General features: G+C 38.9%; 1 protein-coding gene across 1 annotated transcript; it reads left to right on the top strand.

Moving 5' to 3' along the window:
- The first annotated feature begins 4,697 nt into the window (after positions 1 to 4,697).
- On the top strand, positions 4,698 to 9,094 carry LOC106940383 (serine/threonine-protein kinase/endoribonuclease IRE1-like). The gene is made up of 6 exons (XM_015023114.1): positions 4,698 to 4,802; positions 4,889 to 4,961; positions 5,645 to 5,767; positions 5,861 to 5,962; positions 6,399 to 6,458; positions 6,545 to 9,094. Exons 1-6 carry the CDS (start codon positions 4,800 to 4,802, stop codon positions 6,763 to 6,765), a joined length of 582 nt encoding a protein of 193 aa, XP_014878600.1. The 5' UTR covers positions 4,698 to 4,799; the 3' UTR covers positions 6,766 to 9,094.
- The last annotated feature ends 2,005 nt before the right edge of the window (positions 9,095 to 11,099 follow it).

Below are 11,099 nucleotides of genomic sequence, written 5' to 3'. Positions count from 1 at the left end.
TTCGAGGCAGGTAAATTTTCCTCGAGGAATTTTAGTAATCGAGGTACTCGAATCATTCGAGGAATCGTTTCAGCCCTAAATTTGAGTTTTAAAATACTACTGGCAGAGTGTGCTGTGGTGGTGCAGAGGTTAAGCACAACCCACATATGGAGGATCTAGTTTCCAAAGTGGCTGTCCTGGGTTTGCTTCCCGGTCCCCCCCTTCTCTCATTATCCACTTTTTTTTTTGTCAATTTATTACCAAATAAAAACCACTAGAGCAATTAAAACCTTTTTTTCCCCAGAAACTACTGGCCATCAATAATCCCCAAATTCATTTTAAAAGACATTAGATGCCACTTGAATGTACAGAAACACCAGCACCAGTTGCAGTATATAATCTACTTTTATTTCAAAACATCAAACAGCATGGACATCAGTCACCAATATGACATACTAATAATAATTTAAAAAAAAACATTTTGGCAGTTTTTATATATGCCACCAGTACAAAACACCAGAGTCAAATGGCTCAATTGCCTCCTCATTGTGTAGATACGTTCTCCAGAGTCCTGCTAGTCATCTAATTATTCTATTCAGGTGTGGTGCAGCAGCTGCACATCTAAATGTTGCAGGACAGTGGTCCTCCAGAACTGGTGTTTGACACCTGTGTCATAGATCAAGTCAACGGTTCAGCATAGCCACTCCCCCGTGTTGCAGTCTACAGCCAAAAACTTAAAGAAAATGACCCCTGCAGCTAAATAATATTAACTCAAATGGCCTCCAGATTTTCCTGACAGTTTTAATGTTCGGTTAAGATAAACAGTCGTATATACCGTGATATCCAAACAAATAAACGTACGTTAAGTGAAGTATGTATATGAATTGATACTCTTGCGTAAACAGAAAATTAATGCCTCCATAAAAAATAGTCAAAAACATGATCATTATAACATGGAACTTACCTTGTTATAATAAGCTACAGACAAGATGCCATACTGCTGCCCCCGTTCCTCAGGCAAACATGTGACGCAGTTGCGGAACAAGTCGGCGTCGGGCGGGGCTAATGACCGGGCCCAAATAATAAAGCCCATGACAATTTAACTTTACAACATGGACATGCCTGCAACAGCGGAGCTAACAAGTTTCATCACCATACTATGCGACTATGTCATTCTGAAATCCATCTGACATGAAATACAACAAACCAAGAGAAGAACAGAAACATCTGGCTACTGGTCACCAACGATGAAACAACACAAATTCAAAACATGTTAACGTAATCCCTAGAAATGCTCTAGCTAGTTTGCCATTTGTTGCCAAGTGACTGATGGTGACGTTGGTGACGAGCTTTACCCAGAATGCACCTGGAGACAATAAGGACGATTCATTTGTAGTTTTGTGTCATAAAGAGTGAAAATAAAGCCAGTCATGTAGCACAACATTTTATTCAATATTTTACACCCACTATGTCTCTAAAATCAGTCAGTCTGGTAAGGTTTTTAGCAACCATGATTCAACAATGGGGCACCCTACTATATAAGCTACTGGGGTATCATATACAATTTTCAACACAGGAGAGTTCTCCTTTTAAAGCTCTTGTTAGATGTGATTAGAAATATTGGATCCCTGAATGTATATTTTGCTTTCCATCTGCCCAGATGGGACCCAGGGGCCTGCTGCACTCCTCCTCCACTTCCTGTAACTCCTTCCCTGAAGTGATGTCACAAATATGTCACTAACTGGGATGTACTGTTCTATGTTGATTTCTAAATCAACACCTGACTGATCAATGTGGATTTCTGAATCAACACCTGACTGAGTTAGTGTTGGTGTTAATTTAGAAATCGACACTGGACAGTATTGCTTTTATCTAACTCTTTGGAATAACAAACTCTTTAGGGCAGGGGTGACCAAATCGTCGATCGAAGGTTTTGAGTCGATCTCGGCAGATGATATTCTGAACGCCACCAGGAGCAGCACTTACTCTTCTGACGGGCTTATCAAAAATATTCACAAAGATCCTAAATGTTTGTAGCTTCATTAAAAATGAATAATTATTAAAAAAAATTAACGAGGCGTGTTAAAATTAATAATCTCAGTAATTATTGTTTGAACAAGGTGTTGCGCAATTCAGTGCGTTTCGGTCCCATTAACAAAAAAAGAAAAAAAAGGCGACTCAAAGACCGACTGACGAGCAGAGTAGGAGTTTAAATTAGCTACTCAACCACCGCTGTGTTCATGAGAGGCTTATTAATAATCGAGGAATAAATATCAAGCCTGGAAACGTGATATCGTAACGGACTGAATGTTGTGTTTTTAATGTAATCTCTGCTCGGCTTGCGGGCGCAGGCGTTTACCACGGCAACGGGTATGCTTAAACGACAAAGAGACAGAAAGTAAAAAGGTAGGAGTGGTTTAGAGTTGATCACCTGTTCGGGCTGTTTTACCTTTGTTTATCTTTGCTGTGGCTCTTCACACCCGCTGCAGTTTTTGAACATTCAATAAACGACAAACTTGGACTAATTACCTCGTTCATATGTGAGTATACATCAAATAGGACAAATATATTTCATTAAGTTTTAACTAATTCTACAGCGATAATTATGTGAAATTAAATTAATTATATCCCGACTTCCGAAGATTTGCCTTTACCCTTGGGTTAGTTTCTCATATTGAGGTAATCAAACCAAAGTTCAGATCTGCCATAACTGACTGACACCTGCTAGGGTCAGGTTTGCAACCAGCTTCTGACTGAGAAACCAGTAACCTGCTCCCAGTGTCAGAATCTCACTGAGGAAGAAACTGCATTAGGTTTTCTGTCACTTTATTATTTCTGCTATAACTGATGCATATTCGCATATAAAATAAGTCAATAGAATTTAATTTGCAATTTTTATGTCTTTGTGTCATGAGGTAGATTTCAAGCGGCTGGTGAGAGAAAAAGTAGATCTTGCTCTCAAAAAGTTTTGGCACCCCTGCTTTAGGGAAACTAACACTCATGTTTTTGAATTAGACTAAACAAGTGTTTAACAACACTGTATTTTTAATCTACAACACTTACACTGGACATCTAACACTTTTGAATTTGCTTTGTAAATTCTTGACCCAACTTGAAACTAGATGATTGTATTCTCCAGGCTTTTGAAAGCTTTCTTCTGTCTCATGCATAATATGAGGTCTGCAGCTCCAGGTAGTTAGTTAGGTGGATCGCCTTGACACCAGGTAAATCCTCAAGATTATAAGAGAAGTAGAAGTATTTTTTTTACTGAGATAATACAGATCATATCCTAAATATACGCTTATGTTTTCGAGATATCTCGGCTGTTCCTTCCTATTTAGGGCATTAGCATACTTGTGATCAACTTTGCTTTGTTTTGAACTGGAGAAACGCCATCCGGGTCACGTGACTGAAACCCAGCAATACCGCTGTCTTGGCTCGCACGCACTCAACTCGAACTGTCAACCAGATATGACAAAATTGCGACTGTAACTCAGCCTTGAGTCCCTGACATCACCGCTGTACCACCGTGACAGAAAAAAGGGGATGTAAGCTGGCGGCTGGGCTACTACAATTTACAATCAGTCTAGAGTTAACTCACACATTGTGAATAATATCATAGTTGCTCCCTGTAACTAGCACGGCTCCCTGACTGTTCTGGCTGGGCTGGTAGTTTTGACGGGTCTGAATCGCTGCCAATAAAAAAGTCCGGTTCACCTCCAAGACAAAATATGCGTGCAGTTTTTGGGTTTTGCTTACTCTCTTTTTTCCATCATTTTCACTTTGCCGCTCCATGAAGCTCCACTCATATTAACTTCGTCCGTAAAATTGCTGTAGCTAGTTGCCATCTGTTGCCAAGAGACAGATGATGTTGGTGGATGCCTGGTGACAAGTTTTACCCAGAATACACTTGGAGACAACATTGGCGATCCTCTTGTAATTTTGAGTGTCATAAAGTTAAATGTAAGAATAAAAATAAAGCTAGTCATGTAGCACAACATTTTATTCAATATTTTACACCCACTATGTCACTAAAATCAGTTAGTCTTGTAAAGTTTTTAGCAACCATGAGTCAACAATGACAACCTACAATGACAGCCCACTGGGGCTATTTATTACATAATTTTCCATACACCGAACTCAACAGGAGAGAGCTTTTCGCCAGCTCTCATCAGATGTGATAAAGGTTTGATCCCCGAAGGTCAAATTCTCCCTTCCATCCGGGTCCCTCCTGGGCCGGGAGCCCGCTGCCACAAAGCCCCTTCCCTGCTCGCAGGATCCGCGCTGAGGTTAACTTAATAAAGCCAGCTGTGTGATTGGTCCGCTCTCCGGCTTTAAATGCATAAACTTATTTCTAACCTTTTAGAAATAAATCTGCTCCGCGAGTGAAACGCTCAGAACAGAGATGCTTGTAGTCTGGCTTAAAGATTTATCAAAAGAAAAAAAAAATTGAGATTTTTTTTTCCTTCAATTAGTAATTTTTCTAAAAATAAAAACAAGCAACGCTTAGCCTGGCGGGGGACCTAGCAAAGCATGGCTGGCCGCCAGGCTTACAACACACTGGGGGAAACCCTGTATTCCTTACATTATGTTTGGCTGATCTTTTGTTTAAATGCCATATTTGTCTGGGAACTTTTTGGTGATTTGTAATTGACTATCATTCACTGTAATTATTAACAAAGCAATAATGTTAGAAATTATAAAGATTTTTGACAGGTTTAACTGTTTTGTTTCTGTTTCTAAAATGTAGGCCTGGTTTTCTCCCAGATCCTAATGATGGCAGTTTGTACGTTCTTGGTGGAAAACATAAGGAGGGCTTGATGGTAAGATAGTTTATATTGTATCACATTTTCTTTTGTATTTTTTTATGTTTTGTCAAAACAAGCATGATGGTTTCCCGTTTCCATAGAAACTGCCTTTTACCATCCCAGAGCTGGTTCAATCCTCACCCTGCAGAAGCTCTGATGGCATGCTCTACACAGGTCTGATCTTATACATGTCTTATCAATTTCTGATCTTTCTTTGATTGTAAATTGTCCTAAAAGAAGACAAATACTTTTTCAAAAGTCTAGGGTCATTCCTCATTTCATTTTATATTTCTCCCATGGAGATTGAACTTGTTAGGTGATCTTGATCACCACAGTTCTTTAAACGTTCTTAAGTTTTTGTTAATACTTTTTGTCTGGACTTTGGCTGCTTTTTTGCTCACTTTCTGCTAGGGCGACAAGTAACGATTATGTTATTAATCGATTATTCTATTGATTATTCTGATGATTAATTGGATAAATAAAATTGGTATATTCAACAGATTTTTCATTCAACCTATTTAGCCATTTTCCTGCAATATTAGAATATATAATACTTTTTTAAAATAACAAAATAAACATGTTATTGCGTAAATGTAATAACAATATTCCTTTATTGAATTTGAACCAGGTAGAGCTAAAACTGTCTCTTAATGAGAGAGTGACACAGAGAGAGTGTGTGTGATACAGTTAGAGAAAAGTCTGGCTCTTAGGAAGCAAACTATACAGTTTTACTTTTACAGTATAGTGCTTTATAACTCACCTGTCTGCTGTTTGTAGATAACCTTCCTTCTTGGTGTGTGTGTGTGTGTGTGTGTGTGTGTGTGTGTGTGTGTGTGTGTGTGTGTGTGTGTACACAGGAAAAAAACATGACGTGTGGTTTGTAGTGGATCCTGAAACGGGCGAAAAGCAAACAAGTTTAACCACCTCCTCCTCTGAGTCCATCTGTCCCAACACTCCTTTGCTCTACATTGGACGCACCGGTCTGTCGCACACACACAGCACTTCAGAAGCCAGGCTCATGTGAACCTGATTCAATTAGTCTGAAATTAATGAGTGTTTCCCTTTGTTTCCAGAGTATATGGTTACCATGTTTGATACTAAGATACAAGGGCTTCGATGGAACGCTACGTACAACGATTACTCTGCTCATCCTTATGATGAGAAGCAAAACTACAGTACGTCTCTGAGCACAGATTCACAAAGTTAAACAAATAGTTTGTTCAACAACCTCAAAGACTTAAGCACTGTCTTATCTGCAAAAAGTATTTATATCTGTTGAACTTTTTTAAACTTTATCATTTCATTATCATGAAACTTAGTGTATTTTCTTGGGATTTTATGTTTTAGACCATCACAAAGGATATATTTAAACAATACGTTTCTTGGTGCTTTTGCATAAAGGCCTGGTCTGTGGAATTCCTGACTTTGTTCACTTCACAAGATATTTGGTTGCAGTTGTTTTTTTTAAGGCACTTTCTGCTAGGGTGCCCTTCACCTCTCGCTTGCCATGGAGACGCTGCGCTTTCTCACCTTCTCCTCTGCTAATGAAGAGAGCAGTACACAATGTTATACTGCCAGTCCTAGAACTAACTTTAAGTAATCTTCCTCCAGAAATGGCTCATCTGGTGTCTAGTGGTGATGGTCTTGTGGTGACCGTTGACCGGGAATCAGGTAGGAGGATCTGTGTGGATTATACATTTCCTTACTCTTATCTCAGCCGTCTAGCAGGGATTTGAAGTGTTTATCTTGCTTTTCAGGCGATGTCCTGTGGACTCAAAACTACGGTTCACCTGTTGTAGGGGTATACCTCTACTATGAAGAGTCACTGAGACATGCCCCTCACCTCTCGCTTGCCATGGAGACGCTGCGCTTTCTCACCTTCTCCTCTGCTAAAGACCAGACAGAAGCTCACTCTACGTTAAAATGGAGCTACCAGTTTGTGACGGAGCAAGCCAGAACACAAACCCAATTAATGTAAGAACATTTCCATTGCTCCCATTAAAATGAAGATTGTGTCTGGTAGGAACAAGTCTCCATGAAGGATTCTTGCAGATCCAAATAGTTGGATCTGCAAGAAAACTTCGTTATAGGGCCGAACGTTAATGGCATAAAACTCAACTTCATGTTTGTTATGAAATCTATAAAGAAAGACTGCAAAGCTATCACTCTACACTAAAACATGCAAGGGAAAAATTCTTTGTGGAAATCATAAACAACAACATTAACGATGCTCAAGCTTCATTTGCAACAGCTGACAGGCTCACAAACCCTCCTGTGATTGTACCACCTGAACTCCAATCAAACACGGCCTGCAATACATTTTCTAACTTCTTTGAAGAGAAAATTAACAAAATTACAGGATTAATCTGCACATAAATCTAAATCTAGTACCAATGCTATGTACAAACATAACAAAACATAAATAATGACTCAGTTTCAACTACTTAACTATAAAAAGTTAGGATAAATTATAAATAAATTAAACTTCACTTAATGATGTCTTGATAAAATACCCACAACTTAAGAAAGTTGTCTGTTATTCCATCTGATGTGACTCAAAAATTTAGAAAAGTGCTGTGCACAAAAAAAAAAAAAATCGGATGCTTAAAGCCGTGCGCACATATGTGGCTGTGCACCTTTCCTTTATAAATCCTAATTTGAGGGAAGTAGAGCGCAGCTGCTCTCCCGCACTGTCGCCACCCTTAAATACATATGTAAATTCATATAAATACCCGGAAGTCTGCCATCACATGAAGCAATAACCATGGCAATGTCCTTGCTTGTAGCAGCATAAGTATTTATAATAATAATTCTATATTTTATGTAAAATGTGCTTTCAGGGCACAAGGTCACCTCACAAAAACAAAAATAATACATTTTAAAGAAAAAAAAAATCCAAATAAAAAAAAAAATAAATAAAGAGATCGTGCAAATGCCTGTTTGAACAGTAGCACATCCAGCAGGGATTTAAAGAATGACAGCTTGTCAGAGAGCCCTTTGAATGGGAATGTGGATGTTTATGCTAAATAGTAGAATCATCTGCAGAAGTTGTACATTTACAGAATAGAGATGCTTTCTGTCCATAAAGGTACATTCTCACAAAGCCAGTGGCTCCACTGAAGGATGGCTGCAGCTGGACCGGTACCGGTACCACATGGCTCCTTCTTTAAGTTCTGCTCGGAGCTCCAGGATGATCAGTCCAGGCAATCTAAACGCTAATAAACCATCAACATTTCCCAGCAGACCAATATGATCTCTGATCAATCGCTCCCTCTGAATCCTTCGATTTGGGATGTTCTCCACCAGAGCCAAAGCACTGTGCCACAATTACGTTGTGCCACGAAATTGTGGCGCAGCGCACAGGTGTGCCCCTTGGTGCAGCTACTTATGTATGTGTGATTGTATACACACCTTGATCACCTTAAAATAATCAAACCTGTTTGAAGTTAATCTGCTGATCCAACCCTGTTTCCTTTTTTTTAGTGAGAATGAAATTACCCCAAAGATTCATTTCATGCACTCCGATGCACAGACCAGTGTGTTAGATCTTTATGAGAGACAAAAACTGAGGAAGAGTGCTATTTACATTAGAGTGAGGTTTTTGCATCTTTTTATTTTTATTTTCTTTATTTTGTGTGTGTGTGTTATGTTATTGTCTGAGGATATATGCGATTCAATTTCATCGTTTACATTTAAACAATAAAATATTAAAATCATGAAAAAAACATCGGGTTTTGATGCTGCTTGGTTTAAATAACTGAATGTCGTCAAATTTCAGTGTATTTAGGTGAGTTTTGACGCTTTGTAGTTTTATATTGACCACAGAAAAAGTTTGCGTGGCTGCTGCACATTTTCACGCTAGTGAAAAAGTATGCGTATATTTACTCAAACTTAGACGCAAAGTTAATTTTTATACATTCCGGCTTGTGCGTAAAAATATGGTGCCGCACATTTTTTGTGCTCACACAGCTTTATGCATGAGGCCCCAGGTGTTTTCCCCCAGGGTTTAAAAACAGCAGTTATCAAACCACTGATAAAAAAGAATGATCTGGATAAATCACTATTGCAGAATTACAGGCTGATCTCCAACCTTCCATTCATCAGCAAAATTATTGAAAAAATTGTTTTAATAGTTAAAAAGTTTGTTAACAATTACCAATCACTTTGACGTCTTTCAGTCTGGTTTCCGTGCTCACCACAGGATTGAGACTGGTCTAGTCAAAGTGTTCAATGACATCACAGTTTCCCACAGTGTATTACAAGACATGTTTTACTAGCTCCCCCACAAAACCCCCTTCACCAGGCTAAGCATTGCTTGTTTTTGTTTTTGGGAAAATATATATTTTTATTTTTTAAGCCAGATTGCAAGTGTCTCTGTTGCTCTGAGCGTTTCACTGGTGGAGCAGATTTATTCTTAAAACACAGCAAATTTGTAAGTGGTCAGTCAACTACTACAGAGTTGAATTTAGCACTTTGAAAGTGTCTATATTGGTCCACTCTGGATGGTGTAATTTTGAACGTGTAATTTGTGATACAGTTGAATCAACACTCACAGTAGTTGAAATTAAACACACATCAGTGTTGACTTACCCAACACTAGTGTATTTAGTCAAAAGTTAACACGATGAACGTGTTAATCTAATACAGAACAGTGTGAAGTATATATCAACATAGAAATCTGAGTTTTAAAATACTGCTGGCAGAGTGTGCTGTGGTGGTGCAGGGGTTAAGCACAACCCACATATGGAGGATCTAGTTTTCAATGCGGCTGTTGTGGGTTCACTTCCCTTTCTTCCCCTTCTCTCATTACCTACTTTTTTTTGTCAATTTACTACCAAATAAAAGCCACTAGAGCAATTAAAGCCTTTTTTCCAGAACATACTGGCCATCAATAATCCCCAAATTCATTTTAAAAGACATTAGATGCCACTTGAATCTACAAAAACACCAGCACCATTTGCAGAATATAATTTACTTTTATTTCAAAACATCAAACAGCACTGACAGCAATATATAACAAAGGTTATACATTAATGGTACTTTGCAATGAAGGTGAAGTGTGCTTTGAAAGTTCATTGGAAGCGGCAATGGATGGTCTTGTGATCACTGATGCTGAAGTGTCTTTGGTGCTGCTCTTGTTTTTGCCAACATGAAGGAGGAAGACTTCCAACCTGGAAGGAAAAACAGGAAATATAGCAGAAACATTAGGATAATAAATAAATATTTTAAAAAGTAGTGTGAGCAAAACTAATCAGACTCACCTGTGTGTCACCATCATATTCATTCAAATTACTCTGCCCACCTGGTTTACAAGATAAAGCATAAAAAAAGTCAGAAATAATTACTAAAGAAATTAGTCGGCTCTAGAAAAAATTTTGGACAGCATTAAAAGTCGTGCCAACCTGTCTGAAGAAATGTGTTGGAGTCATAACAGGCTTCAGTCACTAACATGACACACTAACAAAGAAAAAACATTTAGACAGTGTTTAGATGTGCCACAGGTACAAAACACCAGAGTCAAATGGCTCAATTGCCTCCTCATTGTGTAGATACGTTCTCCAGAGTCCTGCTAATCACCGAATTTTATTCAGGTGCAGCGGCACATCTAAATGTTGCAGGGCAGTGGTCCTCCAGGACTGGAGTTTGACACCTGTGGCTCAGATCAAGTCAACGGTTCAGCACAGCCACGCCCCCATTTTGCAGTCTACAGCCAAAAACTTAAAGAAAACGACCCCGCAGCTAAATAATATTAACTCAAATGGCCTCCAGATTTTCCTGACAGTTTTAATGTTCGGTTAAGATAAACAGTCGTACATACCATGATATCCAAACAAATAAATGTACTTTTAGCGAACTATGTATATGAATGATACTCTTGCATAAACGGAAAATTAATGCCTCCATAAAAAATAGTCAAAAACATGATCATTTTAACATGGAACTTACCTTGTTATAATAAGCTCCAGACAAGACGTCATACTGCTGCCTCCGCTCCTCAGGCAAACATGTGACGCAGTAGCGTAGCGGTTCTCAACGTGGGCTCTACCACCCTCCAGGGGGCGTTCAGAGGACGGCAGGGGGCTCTGGCGGAAATTTTTACAAAAGGGGGGCGCTGGGATTCCTGTGGGGCATGTTTGGTCGAAGGTAAACTTTGCACCTTAAATGCACAACAATGCCAGTTTAGACTTTGAGCAACTTGCTAAAACTGCATTGTTTTAGCAAGTTACAGTTGCAGCATTAAAACATGCTGCAACTGTATCGATGATAGCTCTCCTTCTCTTCAGTGTTTGTAACTTCTTGGCGCAGCTCCGC

This window comes from Poecilia latipinna, unplaced genomic scaffold (assembly GCF_001443285.1).
Source record: "Poecilia latipinna isolate Pla-1442-1.1 unplaced genomic scaffold, P_latipinna-1.0 Scaffold3204, whole genome shotgun sequence".
Taxonomy (NCBI): Eukaryota; Metazoa; Chordata; class Actinopteri; order Cyprinodontiformes; family Poeciliidae; genus Poecilia; species Poecilia latipinna.
Note: the sequence above shows the minus strand (reverse complement) of the source record. Positions and strands in the feature narration are given on the sequence as shown.

Excerpts from the sequence above, each read along its gene's own strand:
- LOC106940383 (XM_015023114.1), top strand. Across the intron at positions 5,768-5,860 it reads GCTCTACATTGGACGCACCG|AGTATATGGTTACCATGTTT; the intron begins GTCTGTCGCACA and ends CTTTGTTTCCAG. Across the intron at positions 5,963-6,398 it reads TGATGAGAAGCAAAACTACA|AAATGGCTCATCTGGTGTCT; the intron begins GTACGTCTCTGA and ends ATCTTCCTCCAG.